Genomic DNA, 25760 nt, shown 5'->3' on the forward strand with positions numbered 1-25760 from the left:
GGTGAGTGCCAATGCTTGGGACCAGGAAGCAGCCGGGTTGGTCAGGCAATGGTGTGAAGTTCTGCACAGAGGCAGGCAGTTTGCTTGGAAAATCCTGCAGGAAAAGGTTCCTAAGGACCAATTCTGACAGCCTGCAATGTAGGTGCTTAGATTTCATCTCATTAGAAATAGGAAGACCTTGGAGGTTTGGAAGCAGTGGTGGAAAAAGTGGAGTTTTTTGTTTTTCTGTTGTTGTTTTTTTTAAGAGACGAGATGCTCTTTAAAAAAAAAAAAAAAAAAAAAAGCACTGCTATGCTTCCCAGGCTGGAGTGTGCAGCGGCAAGATCATGACTCACTGCAGCCTTGAACTCTTGGGCATGAGCAATCCTGCCTCAGCCTCCCGAGTAGCTGGGACTAAACGTGTGCACCACCACGTCCAGCTAATTTTTTCATTTTATTTTATTAATTAATTAATTAATTAATTTTTTGAGACAGAGTTTTTGCTCTTGTTGCCCAGGCTGGAGTGCAATGGCGTGATCTTGGCTCACTGCAACCTCCGCCTCCCGGGTTCAAGCAATTCTCTTGCCTCAGCCTCCCGAGTAGCTGGGATTACAGGCATGCACCACAAAGCCCGGCTAATTTTGTATTTTTAGTAGAGACGGGGTTTCTCCATGTTGGTCAGGCTAATCTCCAACTCCAGACCTCAGGTGATCTGCCCGCCTTGGCGTCCCAAAGTGCTGGGATTACAGGCGTGAGCCACCGCGCCCAGCCAATTTTTTCGTTTTCTTTTTCTTTTTTTCAAGGCCCGGCTAATTTTTTGTATTTTTAGTAGAGACGGGGTTGCACCGTGTTAGCCAGGATGGTCTCTATCTCCTGACCTCGTGATCCGTCCGCCTCGGCCTCCCAAAGTGCTGGGATTACAGGCGTGAGCCACCATCCCCAGCCTAGAGTTCTTGATAGTATCAGGGCTGAGAAAGTACCAGAGTTAGGGCCGGGTGGGGTGGCACTAAAAGTACAAAAAATTAGCAGGGCGCGGTGGCGGGCGCCTGTAGTCCCAGCTACTCAGGAGACTGAGGCAGGAGAATGGTGTGAACTCGGGAGGCGGAGCTTGCAGTGAGCGGAGATCGCGCCACTGCACTCCAGCCTGGGCGACAGAGCGAGACTCTGTCTCAAAAAAAAAAAAAAAAAAAGAAAGTACCAGAGTTAGGAGGCTCCTAAATTGGTCCAGATGGGAAGTGACGGGGCCAAGGATAGGGAAGTGAAGATGGGAGGAGTAGGACTAACTTAAAGGCCATTTAGGAAAAATTCACCACGCAAGGCCCTGTATTAGGGCGCTGGGGGCTCATACCTCATTGTCCCGTCAACTCTATAAAGCAGGGGCCAACAAACTTTTTCCATAAAAGGCCAGATCGTAAATACTTCAGGGTCTGCAGATCTGTAGGATCTTTAGCAACTACCTACTCTGTTGTAAGGCAAAAGCAGGCAGAGAAGCCAGGTAAACGCATGGGCGTGCCTGTGTGCTAATAAAACTTTATTCAGGGACCCTCAAATGTGAATTTCACAAAGTTTTCACAGGTCATAGACTATTCTTCTTTGGATTTTTCCCCCGGCTATGTAAACATGTAAAAATAATTCTGAGCTTGCGGGGCCGGACAAAGTAGGCGGCGGGTCTTGGCTCGCCTACTCCTGCTATATAAATCATTAATTATGATACCAATCTTAAGGAGAAGGTCTTCAGAAGAGTCCCTCAAAGAGCACCGCCCCTCAACGTCATCAAACCCCGCCTCAAAAGGCGGAGGCTGCGCATGCGCGGCAGGCCCTCGGGCGGGGGCGGGGCGGGGCGCAGCTCCGACTTCGGACATGGCGCACGCTGGCGGTGGCAGCGGTGGCGGCGGCCCCGCGGGCCGGGGGCTGAGCGGCGCCCGCTGGGGTCGTTCGGGCTCCGCAGGCCACGAGAAGCTGCCGGTGCACGTGAGTGGCGTCCCCGCCCTCCCTCGGGGACCCCATCCTCTGGACCCCACGGGCGGGCGCCCCTCACCCAGGCCCCGCCCGGCCCCAGCCCCCCCTCGGCCTCCCCTCTGCACTGCCCCGGACCCCTCACCCCTCACCCCTCACCCCTCACCTCTCACCTCGGCCCTCCGAAGGCCCAGCCCATCCCCTTCCCCTCAGGGACCCCGGCCCCTCGTCCCCTCGTTCCGCGGCCCGGGCCCACCGGGACCCTCCCCCTCTCTGCAGGTAGAAGACGCCCTCACCTATCTGGACCAGGTGAAGATCCGCTTTGGCAGCGACCCTGCCACCTACAACGGCTTCCTGGAGATCATGAAGGAGTTCAAAAGCCAGAGGTACCAGCGGGGCCCCACTCCACCTCAGGGGACCCCCCTGGGCCGGAATCGGGCCTAGCGGGGTGAGACCTCCCCTCTCCAGCCTGCCCCCTTAGCCGGGTGACCTTGCGCAGGTTGTCCAATCTCTCAGAGCCCTAGCTCCTTCTCGTAACAAAAATGGAAATGGGTAGTACCCACCTTGTGGAGCTTTGTGGGGATCCCTGGAAGCAGGACAGGGATCTGGGGGGAGGCAGGGAGGGCGAGGCCGTGCACACTCATAGAGTCAAATCCTGCCTTGATTTAATATGTTGATTTTTAAATTAGTTTTGTTCATGAAAGATTTGGTGGGACCCATTTTGATTTTTATTTTCAAGCGCTGTAAAATGTTATTTGTCTTGATGATTGAAATTTTTGGCACCCTCTTCCCCTTTAATCTTGTCCTCAAGATGCTTCTCTGGGCTCACTGTGGTCCCAGGCCTGCTTGGAAGTAAGACGCATAAAATGCTTAGTAAGGGAGCTGGCACACAGAAAACGTTTAAAACACATGAGATGATTTTGCAGGCCCAGAATCAAGGAAGATTACAGATAGATGGGAAACCCTGGGATCATGCCCTTGTTTTTATAGGAGACTCACTGAGGTTTGGAGTGGGTAAGGGACCCACCTAAGTGGCAGAGGTGTCACTAGAACTCAGACCCTCTGACTCAGATTCTTGGGAGTCACATCCTTACCATACTGCTGCCCCCTCTTAGGAAGCATGGTGGGGCTGGCCTGGTTTCCTTCCGGGAGCCCAGTGCTAAGGGCTGGGCTGCGATGCAGCCAGAAGGGAGACCCCATCTCTCCCCTCCTATTTTTCTTACACGTTTCCCATTCTTGGCAGTACCATTGGTATTTATGCATTGCAATTGTTTGCTCAGATGGAAACCTGTGTCATAGTCATCTCTATCTGATACAAAATGAGGGAAGTTTTCACATTGCTTAGAGGACTTTGGCCTCCTGCCATTTCTTGGAGTCCAGGCCTTGCGGTTGGCTCTCCTGACATTTTCAGAACCGAGTACCCATTCTTGGAGTGTTTTAGGGGAGCTGAGCGATGTCAGTATTCTCTGGTTCTCACCAGGAGGGAACAGGGAGCTCAGGCCTAGCCAGTCAGGAGATAGATCATGGTGTACAGATGCTATCACATGGGGGCACTTTTTTTTTTTTTTTTGAGATGGATTCTCGTGCTGTCGCCCAGGCTGGAGTGCAGTGGTGTGATCTGGGCTCACTGCAGCCTCCGCCTCCCGGGTGCAAGTGATTCTTGTGCCTCTGCCTCCTGAGTAGCTGGGACTGCAGGCACGCACCACCACTCCAAGTTCGTTTTTGTATTTTTAGTACAGACAGGGTTTCACCATGTTGACCAGTCTGGTCTCGAACTCTTGACCTCAGGTGATCTGCCTGCCTCGGCCTCCTAAAGTGCTGGGATTACAGGCATGAGCCACTGCGCCTGATGGGTCACATTTTAGGTTCCTTTGTTGTCTGTTGAGAAGGTTTTTATGTGGCGGTATCAAGGGAGTGGGGAATAGATTACATTTTTCATTTATTCCCCAAGACCCTTTTGTCCACTTCCGTTGTTTCTTCTAGCATCGATACTCCTGGAGTCATCAGACGTGTCTCGCAGCTCTTCCACGAGCACCCTGACCTCATTGTTGGATTCAACGCTTTTCTTCCCCTCGGATATAGAATAGACATTCCCAAGAATGGCAAGTTAAACATACAGTCGCCTCTGACAAGCCAGGTATGCCACTACAGTGGTTCGGGTGATCTCAGCCTTCACAGAGTATGTCTTGCTACTCAGGTTGGGCCACGTGTCTCTCCTGTATCATTGCTAGAAAGCCACTTAAGATCTGTTCTTTTTCTAGACGTGCTCATTGCTTCTAGCACAAATCAAAATAGATATGGAAACACCTACACAAGCAGCCTCTGCCTCCCAAATTGATCTGTTTGGAAGATTTAAATCAAGAGTGGATGTCAGGGAGGTATCCTCCTAACGCAGAATTTTGTGTGAAGTCTAAATAACCACCTCAGCAGTTGCTGAGGTCTTGGCTTGAGGCTTTCCCAGCGAGCATACCAGGCAGGCTTGCCCTTGTATTTAAGCATGTCCTCGTCTGCCTCTGATCACTCTCAGTACCACCTACAAAATAAAGTGGTCGAGATGGTGTGTGAGTAGCCACGTTTATGTTGGCTGTGTTTCATTTAATTGTTGATAGGATCATTAGCTCAGTTGGGACTCCTGGCTTTGCTTTGGTCCCTTTTTTCTTGGGTGATAGGTGCTGGCCCTCTTTTTTTTTTTGAGACGGAGTCTGGCTCTGTCACCCAGGCTGGAGTGCAGCGGCGCAATCTCAGCTCAGTGCAACCTCCGCCTCCCAGGTTCAAGCAATTCTCCTGCCTCAGCCTCCCGAGTAGCTGGGATTACAGGTGTGCACCACCATGCTTAGCTAATTTTTGTATTTTTAGTAGAGATGGGGTTTCTTCATGTTGGCCGGGCTGTTCTTGAACTCCTGACCTCAAGTGATCTGTCTGCTTCAGTGTCCCAAAGTGCTAGGATTACAGGTGTGAGCCACCGTGCCCAGCCTCCTTTTTTTTTTTTTTTAAGACAGGTTCTCACTCTGTTGCCCAGGCTGGAGTGCAGTGGTGCCATCATATCTCACTGCAGCCTCAACCTCCTGGGCTCAAGTGATCCTCCCGTCTCAGCCTCCTAAGTAGCTAAGACTACAGGCGTGCACCACCACGGCCAGCTAAATTTATTTATTTTTTTTGTAGCGACAGGGTCTCACTATGTTGCCCAGGGTTGGTCTCGATCTCCTGGCCTCAAGCGATGTGCCCACCTTGGCCTCCCACAGTACTGGGATTACAGGAGTGAGCCACTGTGCCTGGCTCACTGCCCCTTCTATCTCTGTGGTCTCTTCATGCTTGAGCTTACTAGCGCCTCTGAGAAAAAGAAAGCCTACTTAAGATTTCCTTTTATAAGATGACCATTGTCATTTTTTCCACCTCAACACTATTTCCCATTTAAGGCATAATTCTTTGCTGTTGGGGGCTTCCCAGTGCATTGTGGGGTGTTTAGCAGGATCTGTAGCGTGCACCTACCAGACCTTCACTCAGTTCTGACAGCCAGAAATGTCTCCAGACATTGCCAGGTGTCTCCCTGGGGGGCAAAAGTGCCCCTGTTGAGAACCCCCGGTGTAAGTGGACCAGCTCTCCCAACCTCCTCCAGTCCTTGCCCCAAGAGTTTTAGCAGGGAGTGTCAGAATCTACTGCTGGAAGCACTTGGTAGGTCTTCTTTGATGGAAGAGATGATAGAGCGTCCAATCAATTAGGGATCTGACACTCTGCAGTCAGTTGGAAAGAGAACAGCGAAGGGTAATGTGGCAGTGCTTTTGTATTAATTCCATGTGCAAGGTGTGTGTCAATTCTGCTGCTTCTCGGCCAGGCGCAGTGGCTCATGCCTGTAATCCCAGCACTTTGGGGGGCCGAGATGGGTAGATTACAAGGTCAGGAGTTTGAGACCAGCCTGGCCATCATGGTGAAACCCTGTCTCTACTAAAAGTACAAAAATCAGCCAGGCGCAGTGGAGCATGCCTGTAATCCCAGCTACTTGGGAGGCTGAGGCATGAGAATTGCTTGAACCCGGGAGGCGGAGGTTGCAGTGAGCAGAGATTGTGCCACTGCACTGTAGCCTGGGTGACAGAGCAAGACTCCGTCTCAAAAAAAAAAAAAAATTCTGCTGCTTCTCTGTGCAAGACCCTCTCTGCCATCAGCCTGTTGTCTCCTGAAAGCCAAGGAGCGAGTCTCAGGTTTTTTTTTTTCCTTTTTTGAGAAGGAGTCTCGCTCTGTCACCCAGGCTGGAGTTCAGTGGCGCAATCTCGGCTCCCTGCAACCTCCACCTCCTGGGTTCAAGAGATTCTCCTGCCTCAGCGTGCTGAGTAGCTGGGATTACAGGCACGCTTCATCATGCCCGGCTAATTTTTTTGTATTCTTAGTGGAGATGGGGGTTTCGCCATGTTGGTCAGGCTGGTCTCGAACTCCTGACCCCGTGATTCGCCCACCTCTGCCTCCCAAAGTGCTGGGATTACAGGTGTGAGCCACCGCACCCAGCTGAATCTCAGCTTTAAAGGGGAACTTGGAAGCGTGTGGCCACTGAACTCTGAAGAGCCTTCCATTTCCTGTTTGCAAATGAAGCCCCAGGATCCAGATGTACTGCTTGTGTCTCAGACCATGAAAGCCTTAGCAAGACCGATCTCCAGAACAGTCACGACTACGGGAGAAAGCCAAGCTCATTTGCAATAGCAGCGTCCACCAGAGCACTTTGCAGAGCCTGAATGCTGTGGAAACTCTGGGTCTCATTCCTGTCACTCACTCAGAAAGAGCCAGAGTGAAAAGATGTGAACTGTGCGTCCTGCATGTGGAAATTGCCTTTCAGCAGAGTCCCTGCCCATGGAGTAACTTGGCTTTCAGGGCTAGATCTTGACAGGCGCCACACTGTGGTTGTATTTGGAGTTGGCTCTTCCTTTAAGTAGCTGCGGGTCCCCAACCGTGGAGGGCTGACAGTCTTGTCTCCCCGTAGGTGGCTTAGGTGACAATGATGACGGTGCAGACCCATCGACTTGGGGAAAGGCTTGAAAAGAACTTTCACTTAGTAGCTACTCAGCAGGGCCTTGGTCATCTTGCTGCCGCCTGGGAACAGTCATTTCCAGGCTTAGGTGTAGAAGTTTGTTCTCTTCAGGGGCCCCTGGGAGCCCACTGGCTTCCAGTTGATATTGACACAGGTGCTGTCAGGTTTCCAGCCCTGTTTCCCAGCAGTCTGGGCTGTTGTTTGTGTGGCTTCAGGACAGAAACATGAGAGATATCCCAGGTCCAGGCCATGACTCGCGTGGCTTCAGGAGTCCTTTGAGCTTTCGGCTCCCTGGAGTCCTTTGAGAGGCCATCGTCTGAAAGCCTCACAGGGTTTCCCACACACAGAGGCCCTGGTGATATTCTTTCTTTCTTTCCTTTCTTTTTTTTTTTTTTTTTTTTTGTGACAGAGTTTCAGAGTTTCGCTCTTTACCCACGCTGGAGTGCAATGACACAATCTCGACTCACCGCATCCTCTGCCTCCCCAGTTCAAGCGATTCTCCTCCCTCAGCCTCCTGAGTAACTGGGATTACAGGCATGCACCAGCGCGCCCGACTAATTTTGTATTTTTAGTAGAGACGGGGTTTCTCCATATTGGTCAGGCTGGTCTTGAACTCCCGACCTCACGTGATCTGCCCGCCTCGGCCTCCCAAAGTACTGGGATTACAGGCATGAGCCACTGCACCTGGCCATCTTTTTTTTTTTTTTTTTTTGAGACAGAGTCTCGCTGTGTTGCCCAGGCTGGAGTGCAATGGCACGATCTTGGCTCGCCGCATCCTCTGCCTCCCGGGTTCAAGTGATTCTCCTGCCTCAGCCTCCTGAGTAGCTGGGATTACAGGTGCCTGCCACCACTATCAGCTAATTTTTGTATTTTTAGTAGAGATGGGATTTCACCATGTTGGTCAGGCTGGTTTCGAAATCCCCTGACCTCATGATCTGCCCACCTCGGCCTCCCAAAGTTCTTTTTTTTTTTTTTTTACTTTAATTGAATTATTTTTTAATTTTGAGACACCATTTCACTGTCACCCAGGCTAGAGTACAATGGCATGATCTCAGCTCACTGCAGCCTCCGCCTCTGAGGTTCAAGTCATTCTCCTGCCTCAGCCTCCCAAGTAGCTGCGATTACAGGCATGTGCCACCACACTCAGCTAATTTTTGTATTTTTAGTAGAGACAGGTTTTCACCATGTTGGCCAGGCTGGTCTCGAACCCCTGACCTCAAGTGATCCCCCACCTCAGCCTCCCAAAGTGTTGAGATTACAGGCGTTAGCCACTGTGCCTGGCCTTTTTTACATTTTTAAAATAGAGACAGGGTTTCACCATGTTGTCCAGGCTGGACTCAAGTGATCCTCCTGCCTTGGCCTCCCAAAGTTTTGGGATTACAGGTGTGACCCACCACGCCTGGCCAGTATTCTCTGTCGCTTAGTTTTTCTAGTTTGACTGTTTTGAAGTATCTTTTTCCCCCCCCCAATTTTATCACAAAGCCTGCCAGCTACTGACAAGTAGGGAGTGGCCCATAGGTGGTAAGGAAGGTGAATAAGAGAGTCCCAGCCTCGGGCAGCCTTTGGCGCAGGGTGTCTTCAGCTTTGGGGGCCAGACTGTTCTTTATGGCGAGGTGTCGTCCTGCACACTGAAGGGTATTTGAGCAGCCTCCCTGGCCTCCACCCACCAGATGCTTCTAGATGTGTTAACCTAAAGTGTCTCCCGTGTTGCCGAGTGTCCCCTGGGTGGCAGAGTTGCTCAGGTTGAGAACACGAGTCTAAAGGGGAAGACAGACACAGGCCGTGGTGTGTGGCCAGTGACGACCTGGGGAATTTGGAGGAAGGAACAGCTTCTTACTGGAGCCTTGCCTTGGCCTCCTGAGTCAGCATCATTTACTGTCTGGTAATTCAGGCCTTGGTTGTAATGTCACCTCCACAGAGAGCCCCCCTAGTCCCTACCCTGTGTCATTCTTACACCACCCTGGGTTATGTATTTCAAAACGGCTAGGAAAAGAAGTTCAGAATGCATTGTTTCTTATTGGTTTTTCTTCCTTGGTTGACGGTGAGTCCTTAAGATGAGGTGGGCCCTCCACTGTCTTGTTCATAACTGTATCCACCTTCTGGAACGTCGCCAGGGAGCAGTGCATGGTGCAGGAATGAGAAACTGGATGCTGGTGGGAACATGGCCGCTCTCAGCTAGCAGGTCTTCTTCAGGGCAGACCCTGCCTCGTGGAAGATGACAGCTGGCTTGGACAGAGACAGAGATATAACCCCTTAACGTGCAGCTCCTAACTTAAGCAGCCCCTCGACATTCAAAGGGAGCCCCCTGGCTGTTCTCTGGGGGAAGTCCCGCTAGTTGTCAACAAGTCGATTCTTGTGTTTGTATCTTCTTGGCTCATGGAGCAGGCGGTGACCCCTTCTCCGAGCCAGGCCCTGGGGTTTATTCAGAGGCCCTGCTCTCAGGGTTCCTGCACAGTCGAGATGGGGGGTCCGATGAGAAACAGATGGGCAGATGCGGGTGGCGCACGGGAGAGGGCAGAGAGAGGATGGAGCAGGCCAGGGAAGGGTGGGAGGAGGTGCTGTGGGCAGGACCTGTTTCATGAGGGACTGTTCCTGGTGGGGAGTGATGGCCTGAGGTGAGAGTGAGTGGGTGTGCTTGAGGAACAGCCAAGGAGAACGGCAGGGTCACGAGCTGAAGGAGAGAAGGGGGAGAGGGAGCCAGGAGCGTGAGAACCACTGGATGGTTCTGGGAGGCGGTTCTGCTGCTGTGCTGAGAATGAGGGGTCAGGAGGCCCCTGGGAGACCAGGGAGGGGCCCCAAGTGATGGAGGCGGGGTAGACAGTGATGGAAACAGAGTGGATGGTGACAAGGACCAGAGAGGGTCCCAAGTGATGGGGATAGAGAGGATGGTGACAAGGACCAGAGACAATTCCCAAGTGATGAGGACAGAATGGATGGTAACAAGGAGTAGGGAAGGCCTCCCGAGTGATGGGGACAGAGGTGGACAGCAGTGGGGACAGAGTGGATGGTGACAAGGACCAGAGACAGTCCCCAAGTGATGGGGACTGAGTAGACAGTGATGAGGACAGAGTGGATGGTAACAAGGACTGGAGAGGGATCCCCCGAGTGATGGGGACGGAGTGGACAGTGATAAGGACCAGAGAAGTGCCCTGAGTGATGGGGACAGAGTGACTGGTGACAAGGACCAGAGGGGGTTCCCATGTGATGGGGGCAGAGTGGATGATGATGTAGATCAGGAGCGGGGGTGTCAGTGAGAGTGAGAAGTCTGGGCTGATCTCAGGATGCCTGATTCTCTGGGTAAAAGTGTGGGCCCCTGCTGAGGTGCATAAGGCCAGGGCAGTTGGGGGGCTGCTCTGTGTCTGTGCGGTGCCTGCCATTTGAGGCTCTGTTAATCAGTACCCAGGCGGGGCTGTGTGTGGATGCTCAGATGGACGTGTCGGCCACGCAGGATGGTTGTCATGGTGTGGGAGGCAGTTCGAACTCTGCCTGATGAGGCCACCCAGGGCACGGGGAGAGAGGAGGTGCCGGAAGAGAAAGAAAACTGGGCTTGTGCTGGGTGGTTTAGAGCAGCACAGTCGGCAAATGGTAGCTTGGAGACCAAAGCCAGCCTGGCTCGGTGTGATTGGTTGTGATTTTTACATTTTCAAAGGATTAAATTTTTAAAAATGTTTCATATTGTGATACTGTTCACATAACATAAAATCATCATCATTTTAAAGTGTTAGTATATTCACAATACTGTACAACCATCACCACTAATTCCAGAACATTAACATCACCCCAGGATCAAACCCTGAACCTCCTAATTCTCCTCTCCCCAAGCCCCTGGCAACCATGAGTCTGCTTCCTGTCTTTATGGATTTGCCCGTATGGACATTTCATATCAGTGGGGTCATACACCGTGTGGCTGTTGGTGTCTGGCTTCTCACTCAGCATCGTGTTTTCCGGGGTCATTCACATCGGAGCCGGTATCAGTGCTTCCTTCCTCAAGGCTGAATCATTCTCCACTGTATGGCGGGACCACATTTCGCGTGCCCACTCTTCTGTTGATGGATGTTTGGCCTGTTTCCACCTTTTGGCTGTTGTGCATAGTGCTGCAATGAACATTCATGTGTGAGGATGTGTTGGAACACCTGTTTTCTTTTCTTTTTTTTTCGAGACAGAGTCTCGCTCTGTCGCCCAGGCTGGAATGCAGTGGCGGGGTCTCAGCTCACTAAAACCTCTGCTTCCCAGGTTCAAGCAATTCTCCTGCTTCAGCCTTCCAAGTAGCCGGGATTAGAAGCTCCCACCACCACGCCTGGCTAATTTTTTTGCATTTTTAGTAGAGATAGGGTTTCACCATGTTGGCCAGGCTAGTCTTGAACTCCTGACCTCGTGATCTGCCATCCTTGGCCTCCCAAAGTGCTGGGATTACAGGTGCGAGCCACCGCGCCTGGCTTTTTTTTTTTTTTTTTTGAGATGGGGTTTTGCTTTCGTTTCCCAGGCTGGAGTGCGGTGGTGCATTGTCGGCTCACCACAACCCCCTGGGTTCAAGCAATTTTTCCTTCTCAGCCTCCCAAGTAGCTGGGTCTACAGGTGCACACCACCACACCTGGCTAATTTTTGTATTTTTAGTGGAGACGGGGTTTTGCAATGTTGGCCAGGCTGGTCTCAAACTCCTGACTTCAAGGGATCTGTCCACCTCAACCTCCCAAAGTGCTAGAATTACAGGTGTGAGCCACTGCGCCTGTCCTGAGCCACTGTGCCTGGCCTGAGCACCTTTTTTCAGTTCTCTTGGGTATAGACCTGGGAGTGGGATTACCGGGTCATATGGTAGTAATAATTCCATGGTCAACCTGTTGAGGTAACTGCCACACTGTCCCTCGCGGTGGCTGTACCATCCCATCTGGCTCTTTTTGCCAAGCCCTGGTCTAGAGTGTGGTTCCCCATTTTGTCGCAGTGGCACACTTTAGGGGATCAGAGGGTGCATGCGGAGCTTAGAAATGCCTCCTTGGAATGGTGGGGGGGCTCGCAGTGAGCCTACAGCTGCCTCTGACACAGACCTTGGCTCCAAGCTGCTTCCCTACATACCCACACCCTGCTCGTTCCGACCCCTTCTGCCATCAAACCTGTGCACCATGGAGAAACAGACGCAGCCCCCTGTGAGCCTGAGCAGAGAATCATCCTGGACATCCCCAGAGAATCTTACAACAAACCCCGCCACTGACTGGGCGCAGTGGTTTACGCCTGTAATCTCAGCACTTTGGGAGGCCAAGGTGGGCAGATCACTTGAGGTCAAGCGAGACCAGCCTGGCCAATATGGTGAAACCCCATCTCTACTAAAAATACAAAAATTAGCCAGCGTGGTCGCACGGCATCTGTGATCCCAGCTACTCAGGAGAATCACTTGAACCCGGGAGGCAAAGGTTGCAGTGAGCCGGGATCATACCACTGCACTCCAGCCTGGGAGACAGAGCAAGACTCCATCTCAAAACAAAAAGAACAAATCCCGCCACCGAGGAGAAATTGTTTTAGAATCGTGACTGCTCTGCGTCTTGTATTTCTGCTTTTCTCAGCTGAGACTTTCTAGAATTGTCTCTGTACCCATTGTTCTGGGCAGAATTGTGTCATCCCCCCACCCCACATTCCACCCCAAATTCATGTATTTTAGCCCTAGCCCCAGCGCCTCAGAACGTGACTGTATTTGGAGATGGAGCCTTTGAAGAGGTGATTTAAATGAGGCCGTTAGGGTGGGCCCTAATCCAGTCTGATTGGTGTCCTTATAAGAGAGGAGATTGGGACACACATCAGGGACATGCGTGCACAGAGAGAAGACCGCATGAGGACACAGACAGTGGCCATCCATAAGCCAAGGAGAGAGGCCTTAGAGAAAACCAAACCTCCTGGCACCTTGACCTTGGCCTCCTGGCCTCCAGAACTGAGAACTACGAACTTCTGTTGTTTCAGCCAGTCTGGGGTACCTCATTGTGGCAGCCTGAGCTGATGGATGCACTCACCCCACTGACGGTGCCTGTGCCCAGCAGAGGTACCTGTTTCAGTACAAGACGGTAGTGGTGTGCCTGGCCTTGCCTGTCGCAGTAGATTTTCAGGGTCAGCGTTTGGGTCACCTGCAGTGTTGGGCACTGCAGGGCAGCGGAAACAGTGAAGTCTGTGTATCCCTTCATCCGTTCACCTGATCATCCCCAACAGTGGGTGAAGCTCACTCTGTTTCTCACACTGTTCTGGGCACTGGGGATACAGCCCTGATCAAAACCCCCGCCCTCGTGGAGTTCGCCATCTAGTCAGGGACTGGCAGACAGTGCAATGAGTAAAATACATGATCTATAAGGTGATGACGGGCTGCGGAGAAAAATGCAGGAGTGCTGGGAGGTGGCGTCATTTTACTTTGGTGAAAGAGCGTTCTCTAGGACTCACCAAGCAGGGGTTATCCAAGCAAAAACCTCAGCCAGGCTGGAGGAATCCTGACTGGCTGGAGACCCAGCCCTTGTGTGCTGGGGATGGTGCAGCCTAATTCTGGTTTAGAAACAACAGCTCCTCCTCTGGGGGAGTGGTCCTGTCCCACCACAACATGGGAGGGAGGCAAGCTTCTTTCTATGTTTGCTCATATCGGCTGAAAAGTACACGCACAGAGGGCATTCTTGGTGGGTGTTCAGGGCCTGTCTTTTCTCCCAAGCGACCGATGCACCTTATTGCGATTGTCCTGGGTCTTAGCACCAAAAATGTCATGTCCCTTGAAGTCCCCAACAACCTGGACAGTGGGTCGCCTCTAACCTCCAGGGTCCCCATCTTATATATCCTACCTTGGCATCACTGCTGGCAGCAGTTGCCTTTCCACGTGAAAGCAGTCTTGCTGAAACAGATTGCAGAAGGCGTGGGATACTTCTCTATTATATGCAGCCCAGCACTTGGCACCACAGAGGCTTAAACATCCACTTTGTACATTTCTCCTGAATGTGAAGTTTTCCAAATGCAAGGTGCTCGTTGAACTTGTTGTGTTCCTTGAGTAGATTGGTAAGGATTGGGTGGAGGTGAGCTGGGAAGACTCACCTGTGCACCCCGCCCTGCTTGCCTCCAGGCTCTCAGAAGTAACCTTTCCCTGTCTCTAATACAGCTTGGCTCCGTGCTGAGTTTTTTCTGTTCCTGTGCAGACAGTGGCTGGGCCTGGCGTTTTTCACAATCTGTTTCCAGTGTCGGGCCTGGCAGTAACTCATTGTCGCCTTGTCAGGAGAATTCGCACAACCACGGGGACGGTGCAGAGGACTTCAAGCAGCAGGTGCCGTATAAAGAGGACAAACCCCAGGTGCCCCTGGAGTCCGATTCCGTGGAATTCAACAACGCCATCAGCTATGTGAATAAGATTAAAACCCGCTTCCTAGACCACCCAGAAATCTACAGGTCATTCCTGGAGATCCTGCACACGTACCAGGTAGGAACTCAGATTACAATTCCTTGTGGGTTTTGGATTTCATCCAGTTTGGGGCCCTGCAGATATTCAGATTTTCTTGTCGGAATTCATAAAATCCTGTAAAATTCTAATTAGTTGTGGGGTTTTTTGTTTGTTTTTTCTTAGAGTCTGGCTCTGTTGCCCAGGCTGGAGTGCAGTGGCACGGACTCGGCTCATTGCAACCTCCACCTCCTGGGCTCAAGCCATCCTCCAACTTCAGCCTCCCAAGTAGCGGAGGCTACTTGGGGCTAGAACATGGGCGCACATCACCACACCTAGCTAATTTTTGTAATTTTTGTAGAGACAGGGTTTTGCCATGTTGCTCAGGCTGGTCTTGAACTCCTGAGCTCAAACGACCCATCCACCTCAGCCTCCCAAAGTGCTGGGATTACAGGTGTGAGCCACCGTGCCCAGCCACCTTTTTTTTTTTTTTTTTTTTTGAGACAGGGTCTTGCTCTGTTACCTAGGCTGGAGTGCAGTGGTGTAATAATAGCTCACTGCAGTCTTGACCTCCTGGGCTCAAGCGATCCTCCTGCCTCAGCCCTCCAAGTAGCTGGGAGTACAGGTGTGTGTCACCACACCTGGCCAAGACAGTCTTTTTATCAGATGACTTTGTTATTGCTTAGGCAATACGGCCATCCTTTACTTTGCTGATTACAACTGGGCCCAGCACCAGGAGCTGGGGCTACAGAGACAAATGGCTGCTGCTGCTTAGCTGTTCATTGCAGTGGTGGGAAGAAACTCAGAGGTGGATTGGGGTGGAAAAGAAAGGATGTGGGCAGGAGAGGTGAGTCAGGGTTAATATGATTCCCAGCCCGGTTCCCAACCCGTCCGGGGCCAGGGAGGGGACAGTCAGGTTGAATCTTGACATATCAGTCGGAACCAGTAGGCAGGTTAGCCTGGAGGAAGGGTGGACATTCTTGGTGCCAGGAATGGCCTGTGCAAAGGTCCAGAGACCAGAGCAGACAGCGGCATCAGGGCGTCTGCAGGGGACTTGGGCAATGCAGGTGGGCTGGTGGCGAGGGACATCTGTGTCGTGAGTGGGGCTTAGACGTCCTCTTCACCCAGACGTGGAGTCTCTAACACTTGGAATTTTTTTTAGCAGCAGAACCCATTTTTTTTCTTTTTTTGAAACAGAATCTTGCGCTGTCACCCAGGCTGGAGTGCAGTGGCTCAATCTCAGCTCACTGCAACCTCAGCCTCCCGGCTTCAAACAATTCTCCTGCCTCAGCCTCCTGAGCAGCTGGGACTACAGGCATGGGCCACCACGCCCGGCTAATTAGCAGAACCCATTTTTTAAAATGAAATCCCTGCAGCCTTGACATGTCGAGTCAAGAAGTGGGATTCTTTTCAGCATAAGCGTTTCAGATCAAATGGATAGAATTTGTGTTCTGGGAACTCCACAGCATTTGTTGTCCACCGTGCTGGCATCATCATGGGCCTTAGCATCTGTGAGAGGCTGGTACAGCCCTAAGAACGCTTGCTTGTCATGGATGAGTGGTTGCCAGTGGCTGCTGTGAGCATCTGGTCTGTGTGGAGGGATGTGCTTGTGATCGTAGAATCTGTGGGCCCCTCCCAGGCTTCGTGGGGTCATCACATTTAGGAAGGCGCATCAGAGCAGTCTGTGCAGTGGCTCTGTTCTGTGGCACAGGAAGGGGCAGGTTAAAGACACTAGAGATGAATTTAGACAAGGTCACAATGAGGGGTTGCCACAGACTCCTTCAGAGAGAGTGCCATGGGAAGGGACAACGCAGTATCCCCCAACCCAAACCGGGCTGCTGAGAGTTGGTTGAGAATGCAGACACCTGGCCACCATGCAGGATTCCCATTCATCAGGGCCCGCCCGGCATCGGCACAGTTTCTTTGCTGTTTTTATTTTTTGAGACTGGGTCTCACTGTTGCCCAGGCTGGAGTGCAGTGGCATCATCACAGCTCACTGCAGCCTCTACTTCTCTGGGCTCAAGCAATCCTCCCACCTCAGCCTCCTGAGTGACTGGGACTACAGGCGCTCACTCCGACGCCCAGCTAAGGGCTAAGAGGAGACGGGGTTTCACCATGTTGCCCAGGTGGGTCTTGAACTCCTGGCCTCAAGTGATCCACCCACCTCAGCCCCCCAAAGTACTGGGATTACAGGCGTGGGCCACTGTACCCAGCTGGATGGCATCTGCATTTTAAACAAGGCCCCTGGTGACTCCAGCCTCAGGTTGTCTAGTTTTTTCAAATGTAAGTTTGAACTGTTGTGTAAATTATCCTGGTTTTAGAATGTTGGTTCAGATATTTCAGGGATACTGTTAGAGCCAAACCAGGCAGCTCCAGGGTCCATCTGGCCGTGTGTTACTGTTTCTCCATCTTTGTGGGGCTTTCCTTCAGACTTTCTCTCTGCCACCTTCTCCCTCGGGGTTCTTATCCGTAAAATGGCCACAAAACTGGTGGTGCCAACGAGCCTGGGTTCAGTGAGGTTAACTGAGCAACCAGTTCAGGCACAAGCCTGCCTCAGGTCACCCCTGGGTAACTGTCACCCATTACACAGCCACGTATGCATGTCCGGCGTGTGCTGGGATGAACAGTTAGTCCTACCCTAACATAAGTGGGACCCTAAAAACGAGCTCACTCTGCAGAGTTGCAAAGTGTGATGGGAACTGCAGGTTCATGGGAAACAGACTCAGGGTATGACATTCAAAAACTTCCTCAGGGACACCTAAAAAAAGATAGGCACCGACTCTAAACAGCAGCGCCGTTATGTGCATATTAAGTGGCCGAGAATTACATGAATGCTACAGCAAATCGGGTACTGACCTTGGAAGAGACCTGAGGTTGGTTTGTGGATCTGGTGGCAGCCTGTGAATTATGTGAAGGCCGGGAGGAGGTCATCTGAAATCAGACAGGTCATTGTGGCCTCAGATGGGGACAGGGCTGGCCCCTAGCACAGGGGAACACTGAGAGAGTGCATGGACATGGGAGGGGGTGCTGGCGTGGTTTTGCATACTCCCACGGGGTTCTGGTCAGCCGGGAGCAGTTTCTGCATTCACCTGGTGTTTCTCCTGCACAAAATAGAAGAGAAGCAAACACAAAATTCACCTCATGCTCAAATTATTCCCAGTACCTGTATCTCATTTAGACAGACATCTTGTTCAAAATAAGCATTCTAGCAGAACTGACTGTCTCTGCAGCATGAATTTCCAGAAACTACTTCCCTAAGTTGAGGGTGTACTATGCATTCATAGAGATCACTCAATTTCCTTCTAAAAGGTGGTACCAATTTGTCTTTCTGCCTTCCGTGTTTGATTGTTTGTTTGTTTGTTTGTTTTTTGAGACGGAGTCTCTTTCACCCAGGCTGGAGTGCAGTGGCGCAATCTCGTCTCACTGCAGCCTCCGCCTCCTGGGCTCAAGCAATTCTCCTGCTTCAACCTCCCGAGTAGCTGGGACTACAGGCACGCGCCCCCACACCTGGGTAATTTTTGTATTTTTAGTAGAGATAGGGTTTCACCATCTTGGCCAGGCTGGTCTTGAACTCCTGACCTCAGGTGATCCGCCTACCTTGGCCTCCCAAAGTGCTGGGATTACAGGCGTGAGCTACCACACCTGGCCTTGCCTTCTGTGTTTGAGAGCACCTGCTCCCCACACCCTCATCGGAAATCCTAGCCTCTTCTGTCTGCGTAGTCAGATGAGCAGAGATGGCTGTGGCACTGTTTTAAATTGTTTCTTTAAACATCAGTCAATTTGGTCATTGTTTCTTTTCTTCTTTATTTATTTTAGATAGGATCTTGCTCTGTTGCCTAGGCTGGAGTATGCACTATCATGATGGTAGCTCACTGCAGCCTTGAGCTCCTGGGCTCAAGCAATCCTCTTGCCTCAGCCTTCCAAGTAACTAGGACCACAGGAGTGTGTCACCATGCCTACATAATGTTTAAAAAAAATTTTTTTTAATCATTTCTCAGCATTTTGGCTAAGATCAAGTGTAAAATTTTTTGTAGCGATAGGGTCTCACTGTATTGCCCAGGCTGGTCTTGAACTCTTGGACTGAAGCCAGTCTCCTGCCTCGGCCTCCCAAAGTGCTGGGATTACAGGCATGAGCCATCATGCCCAGCCTAAATTGTTTCTTTAAACTTCACTCAGTGTGGTCGTTGTTCTGTCCGTATGCAGATAGATCATTTCTATTTATTATCTGAACTGAGTGGCCTTTGCTTGTTTTTAAGTTTTGCTTTTTAGTGTCTTTTGATGACTTTTTGGAAGGGTGGTGTTTTTTTCCCCTGCAGTGTAGGTGCTGCCGGTGCCAAGATTTAAAACTTGCTTCCCTTCCCACAGGCTGCAGCGGGTGCAGAGGGGCGGGAGGCACCAGCACAGGGATTCCTCCTGCTTTGCAGCCATGCAGTGGGACTCTGGAAGCCACGCCATATTATCCGGGAGGCTCCGGTGCTATTGCCTCTTGTTCTGTGACACTCTTGGGTGTAAAATTGATAAGGACGTATTTCTAACAGCCACGGCGGTTTTGCTGGACCGTTCCTGCCTTCCAACCTGGGTTCCCTTTGGTCCTCTTGTTGCTTTAAGGTCTGGATCAGGCCATTTTCCTTGGGTCTCAGTGACTCCGGGCCAGTAGGTGCCTCGGCCTGGAAGTCCCTTCCCTTCATGGCCCAGCGCTCCCCAGTTCTACACTCCCCATTTCCCTTGGGAAGGCCTGGGGTTCGCCCCTGACCTTGTACTTCCCCGGCCCACCCCTGATTACAGCCAGCCTGTCACCTCCCTGCCCCCTCTGTTCGTGGACACTGCTGGGTCCCCACCATACTCCTGGACGGGACCTGCCCATGGCCGGGGCTCAGGCCATGCTGGGCAGCAAGATCCACACGTGAGCAGACAGGACCCTGCGGGCCGGTGCTCTTTCCTGAGAGTCATCCTGTCCCCTTCACGGAGGGCTGCCTGAATGTCCCGGCCCAGGGCACAGCACTCCTTGGCTAACGACTTATTTTCCCTTTCCTGAAAACTGGCAGAAGGAGCAGCTGAACACGAGGGGCCGGCCATTCCGAGGCATGTCTGAAGAGGAGGTGTTCACCGAGGTGGCCAACCTCTTCCGGGGCCAGGAGGACCTGCTCTCAGAGTTTGGACAGTTCCTGCCCGAAGCCAAGCGGTCTCTGGTGAGTGCCGAGAGCCCCTGCCCAGCCTCGAGGGCCTCAGCGAGGAGGGAGGGCCCCAGCCAGCTTGACCCAGGTCCGGGCCAAGCCCATTTACCCTCCAGGCCACACTAGGGTCCCCCAGAAGCTACGCAGGTTGCAGATACCCAGGGGTTCCTCACTATAGGCTCCACCTGCACAGCAAGCTCGTAAACGATTTGCCAAGGTGCTTCTCTGTACAGACAGTACCTGGATCTTGGGGTGGTTTGGGAGGCAGAGAGCATCTACCAATGGAGACTATGGGCCCAGGGGTTCCACCTCCTGTGTCTGCCCTGCAGAGCCCCACCCTGCCTGGGACCCCAGCCCTGTGGGAAGGTGCAGGAGGGCTGGGTCCACAACCATCGCTTCCCCTGTTGGATGAGACTGTTCTGGGGCTCCAGCAGGTTGGATCTGGAGGAGCCAGTAGCGGGGGTGGCCTGTGGCCTGGCCCTGACCATGGTGGTAGAGAGCAGAGATGGGCGAGGAGGGGCCTTAGACAGGGCTCAGGGCTCACCCTGCACAGTCAGCCTTTCTCCCCTGCCTGTGGCCTGAAGCTGCCAGGGCCGCCTGTTCCGATTCCTCTTTTTTCCCCCACTATGATCATAAGACTTTTTTAAAAATTGAAGTGAAATTTATGTAACATCGAATTCACCATTGAAAGTGAACAATTCCATGGCATGTGGTACATCCTCAGTATTGTACAACCTTCACCACTACCTAGTTCCAGAACATTTTCATCCCCCTGAAAGGAGACCCAGTCCCCATCAGCAGCCACCCCATTCACCTCCCCCAGCTCCTGGCAACGCCCATGTGCTTCCTGTTTCTGTGGATTTGATTCGCCCATTCTGGACATTTCAGATGGGTGGAATGTCACCATATGTGGCCTTTGTGTCTGGCTCCTCTCACTCAGCATCATGTTTTCAAGGTTCATCCATGTCGTACTGTGGATCAGTGCTCATTCCTTTTCCTGGCTGAATCATATTCTGTTAGATGGATGAGCCACATTCTGTTTATCCGTATTCTGTTGATGGACATTTGGGTTGTTTCTGCCTTTTGGCTGTTGTGAACAGTGCCGCCATCAACATTTATTGCACGGATTTGTTTGAACACCTGTTTTCAGTTCTTTTGGGTAGACACCTAGGAGTGGAATTCCTGGGTCACATGGTAATTCTGTGTTTGACTTTTTGAAGAGCCTCTAAACTGTTTTCTACAGTGACCGCACCATTTTACATTCCTATCAGCAATGGACTGCGGTTTCTGTCTCTCCACATCTTGGCCAACATTTGTTCTTTTCCAGGTTTTTTTTTTTTTTTTTTTTTTGCCTTTTGTTTTTAGTAGCCATCAGTGTGTGAAGTTTTATTGCATTAAGGTTTGTTTGTTTTTATTTTTTGAGACAGGCTCTCTCTCTGTCACCTAGGCTGGAGTGCAGTGGCGTAATTGATCACTGTTCACTGCAACCTCCATCTCCCAGGCTCAGGTGCTCCTCCCACCTCAGCCTCCTGAGTAGCTGGGACTACAGACACCACCACGATGCCAGGCCAATTTTTGTATTTTTTGTAGAGACAGGGCTTCGCCATGTTGCCCAGGCTGGTCTTGAGCTCCTGGCCTCAAGCGATCCACCTGCCTCAGTCTCTCAAAGTGCTGGGATTACAGGCGTGAGCCACTGCACCTGGCCTACTTTTATTTTTTAATTGTAGAGACAGGGTCTCACAATGTTGTCCAGGTTGGTCTCAGACTCCTGGCCTCAAGCGATCCTCCCACCTTGGCCTCCCAAAGTGTTAGGATTACAAGCATATGCCATTGTGCCCAGTCCATGGTTTCTTTAAGTGGCATTTATGCAGGGCACCCGGCTAGCTCAGTCAGTAGAGCATGAGACTCTCAAATAACATTTATTACCAATTTAGCTAAGATTTTTAGTGTGTATTGGTTTATTAGAGCTATCTTGTATATTTAGAAAGATTGGATCAACTTTTTAAAATTATTAAAAGCACTGCATCTGTTGTGTGAAGTATAATCTTTATGTTAACTTTTGGACATGTATTAAAACTGTAGGAAAAAGAAACCAAGATGAAATTTGACATTGCTCTAATTAAATTTGACTGGCCTGGATCAGAGGTTGGCAAACCTTTTCTACAAAGGGCCAGATAGTAAGTATCACAGGCTTTGCAGGCCAGTTGATCTTTGTGTAAAGATTCACCTCTGCCCTAGTAGCTTGAAAGCAGTCATGGAATATATATGTCAATGACTGGACAGGGCTGTGTGCCAATAACACTTTATTTACAAAATGAATGGGTGTGGCCGGGTACCAACAAAACTTTATTTACAAAATGAATGGGCATGACTGGGTACCAATAACTTTACAAAAGGAATGGGTGTGGCTAGGTGCTGATAAAAAATTTATTTATGAGAACAACAGGCCCTGTGTTAATTTGCCATTCCCTAGCCTAGGTGGTCTTTGGGGGTCCATCTAGCTCAGATGTTCACGTAATTGGGAGATTAACTGAAAAGCAAGAACCATGTGAACTGTTGGGGAAGATCTGCTATACCTGCTTGGTGAGCTTGGCTGGACGCATGGCGGGTTTCCCCTCCAGGTCCCCTGTTCTTGTTCAGCATTTGTCATATGGTCGCCCAGCTGCATCTTTTGGGAATCAGTTTACACCTGTTCCAGCATATACAAAAAATAGCCAAGCATGGTGGCTCGTGCCTGTAATCCCAGCTACATAGAAGGCTGAGGCAAGAGAATCACTTGAACCCAGGAGATGGAGGTTGCAGTGAGCTGAGATCACACCATTGCGCTCCAGCCTGGGTGACAGAGTGAGACCTCCGTCTCAAAAAAAAAAAAAAAAAAAGATGTACCAGTGGAGAATTGTGTAGATGCCAATTTCTCCACTTACAGCTCTCAAAATAGCCTTGAATTTGGGGTAATTATTCCCCCCAAATAATTCCCCCCAAAACTCAAATAGCCTTGAGTTTTGGTAATTATTCCCCCCAAATTATTCTTCTAGGTCTTGACTGTGGCTAAATAATAAGTCTTTTTTAGTAGTAGTGGTAGTATTGTGGCTAAATAATGTCTTTATTATTATTATGGTAAAAATAGTATACACTAATGAAAAAATAAGTATTAGCAAGAGTATCAAATTTTTAATGCAAACTTCCTCTCCCTTGACTCAGTTCTTCGTCATTCTTCTTAGAGTTAGCACTTCTAAGTGTCTTGTATATCTTTCCAGAAATTTCCTCTGCGTGTGTAACAAATACTTTTTACAAAGTGACACACGGCATCCTATTTGTTCTGCCCCTGGGGTTTTTGGGGGTTTTCCTTGTTTTTTTTGTTTGTTTGTTTTATTTCAGGTATGCCTGTCCCTAACAGCAGCCCAGAGCCAGCCCATAGTATCTGATCGCTGCGGGCTGATTTGTTCAGATGCACCATGACTTGTCCATCTCACCCACACTTTAGGTCTTTGGGGGTGTCTTTGCATCCAGGTCCTGTGGTGGCAGGGGAAGGTGGAGTACGATGGAGGTGACTGCAGTGGCACAGAACCTTGTAGGGCCTCTCCAGCTCTGCCCACGTCCTGCAGAAAAGCTGTGGTCTGTCCATCGTCCCCTGCCTGTCCAGCCTTCCAGTATGTTCATAATAGACTGTTGCAGAACAGTTCTTTGTAAATGTCATTGGCACCCTGTAGGCACCCTGCTCGGGACAAGCATCCTCGACCTGTTAGCCGATGGCGGGAGCCTGGGAGGCAGGCCCCGAACCAGCCAGGAGCCCCACTCTGCTCCCAGCAAGTGACGACATCATCCCCCAGAAACGTTTTGTCATTTATAGAAAAGACTTCAAAACCTGGCCCCAAGGCCCCCACCAGTGCCCTGGCAAACATCAGCCACTTCCCCTTGCTACCTGTTTCTCTGTCCACTGCACCTTGTGTTTCTGTGGTGCTGGCATGCACATGGCGAGATGCCCCACCAGTGGGCCGCCACATGAGCCCCCGCACGGGAAGACCCAACTCAGCTGTCTCCCTCCTGAAACCCCCCCTTCTCCCTCCCTTATCCATAAAGGCCTCACAGGAGCCTTCTCCCAGCCTGGCAGTGTTAGTCTGTGATGATTCGGTTACCTTGGAATGTGAGCATCTTGCTGGAGTCACCTCACGCATGGACGGAGCATCTGGCCTGGTGCCCGTGGCCACCATTGCCCACCGGGCTGTGGGCTGAGCTGGAAGCAGCTCTGCATGCTCAGGTGCATGGGTCCAGCCATGTCTCCGGTGCTGACCACCTCCCACATGTGTCCTTAGTTCACAGGAAACGGGCCGTGCGAGATGCACAGCGTGCAGAAGAACGAGCACGACAAGACCCCGGAGCACAGCAGGAAGCGCTCCCGGCCCTCGCTCCTCCGCCCTGTGTCTGCACCCGCCAAGGTACCTGTCAGCCACACACAGCCATGCCTGCACGCGGGGCCCCCAGCAAATCTGGCCTTCCCAGCATGTGACCAGGGAACAGAGGCCCCAGCAGGGGTTCGGGGCTGGACCGGGGGCTGTGTGAGGTTCACCGGCAGTGGGACCTTTGGAAGTCAGCTCTCCTCTAAGGTGGCTGTTCATCCGTTCTCCCTGTCCTGTGAGATTGTTGTGAAAAGGAGGAGGAGGAAGGAGTGTTAACCCTGCCCTAGGTCCCAAGAAACAGGGTGTACCACCCAGTCTCCTTTTCACCCTCAGGACTCTCTCACAGGCAAGGCCGCCATGTACGTTTGTTCAGGTTGGTCACTGCACAGCTGAGGGCAGAGAGGGGCTGCGATCCAGCTCCTGTCACGCCTTTCACCTGCAATGGTGGTTTTCCGATTCCATTATTCCTTGTGCAGTTACTACTTGGCTTTCTACTATTGGTGGGAACTTTGTCGTCCTCCCATTTATTTAGTTATGTATATTAGATATGGATTCTGGGTTATAATCCATTCTAGTGTTGATGTCCATACTGTTCCAGATTGGGCCAGCGGGGTCCCTTTGGTTCTTGTGTCCTTTTTTTTTTCTTTGAGACAGAGTCTCGCTCTGTCACCCAGGCTGGAGTGCAGTGGCGCGATCTCGGCTCACTGCAAGCTCCGCCTCCCGGGTTCACGCCATTCTCCTGCCTCAGCCTTCCTGTGTCCTTTTGGCATGTCCTCATCATTCTTTCTTCTGTGGGGGAATGGGGTTTCACTCTGCCACCTAGGCTGGAGTGCAGTGGCACAGTCAGCCTTGACCTCTGGGCTCTAGCTGTCCTCTCACCTCAGCCTTCCAAGTAGCTGGGACCACAGGTGTGCACCGCCACACCTTTTCGTAGAGATGAGGTTTCATCATGTTGCCCAGGCTGGTCTCGAACTCCTGGGCTCAAACAATCCTCCCGCCTCAGCCTCCCAAAGTGTTGGGATTACAGGCGTGACCCCCTGCACCCAGCTCATCCTCATTCTTCAGGCACTTTGGAGATAGTTCTGGATGGACAGTGTTGTCCTTCTTGCCATGATCGTGCATCCAAGTTCAGGTCCAAGTCCAGCTTAGAGACAAAAGCCTGCAGAGACTCAACATTTGGCTTCTCCAGGGTCTTCCCAGTGCCACCCTCTTCCTGTCCGCTTCTTGTTGCTGTCTTGGCTCTCAGGGAAAGGATTCTGAGGTTGTCGTAGCCAGGGGCACATCCCCCTTGCCTTTCTGATGCTGCGGCACTCTTGCCTGTTACCCAAAGCCCTACCTTGCTGAGATGGAGATCCCAGATTTGTCAGTGGCAGGTATCCCCAGAGGTGTCATCTCAGGGGTCCTGGGTAACTGAGCGGCTCCTGCCTGTCCCTCACTGAGCATCTCATGGCAGTTCCCAAAGGAGAGCACGGTCTTAGCCTTCTTGTGTCTTAGCGATGGACAGAGGCCACTGGTGGGAGGCACAGTGTTAACTGCATAGAATTTCTCCCCACAGAAAAAAATGAAACTTCGTGGTACCAAAGACCTGTCCATCGCTGCAGTGGGGAAGTACGGGACTCTGCAGGAATTTTCTTTCTTTGACAAGGTGAGGGTGGGCCCTGGCTTCCATCTTGGGGATGCCATGTCCAGCTGGCTGGGCCGATGCTCCCTGGGCCTGCCCCAGGATTAGGGGAGGGGGGCAGGTAGGGTGGGTACAGTCTGAGGATGGAGCAGGCAGGGCTGGGAGGATGGGGCTGGCCCCCAGCTTTCACTGCAGAAGGGAGTGTGGGCCACCTTGGAGCCCAGGCATGTAGTGT

General features: G+C 51.5%; 1 protein-coding gene across 3 annotated transcripts in view; it reads left to right on the forward strand.

Moving 5' to 3' along the window:
- Positions 1-1771: 1771 nt before the first annotated feature.
- SIN3B (SIN3 transcription regulator family member B) overlaps positions 1772-25760 on the forward strand; it is a 50047-nt gene continuing 26058 nt past the window's right edge. The window contains exons 1-7 of one of the 3 annotated variants that reach the window (XM_034946221.3): positions 1772-1950; positions 2215-2321; positions 3919-4072; positions 14175-14375; positions 19379-19522; positions 23821-23943; positions 25460-25549. In XM_034946221.3, the coding sequence (XP_034802112.1) occupies positions 1840-1950; positions 2215-2321; positions 3919-4072; positions 14175-14375; positions 19379-19522; positions 23821-23943; positions 25460-25549 (930 nt within the window). In that variant the 5' untranslated portion in view covers positions 1772-1839. The remainder of the gene's footprint in view (positions 1951-2214; positions 2322-3918; positions 4073-14174; positions 14376-19378; positions 19523-23820; positions 23944-25459; positions 25550-25760) is intronic. The other 2 variants (XR_010110848.1, XM_024926547.4) reach the window with 2 other exon arrangements.

The sequence above is a fragment of the Pan paniscus genome, chromosome 20 (genome assembly GCF_029289425.2).
Source record: "Pan paniscus chromosome 20, NHGRI_mPanPan1-v2.0_pri, whole genome shotgun sequence".
In the NCBI taxonomy this organism is placed as follows: domain Eukaryota; kingdom Metazoa; phylum Chordata; class Mammalia; order Primates; family Hominidae; genus Pan; species Pan paniscus.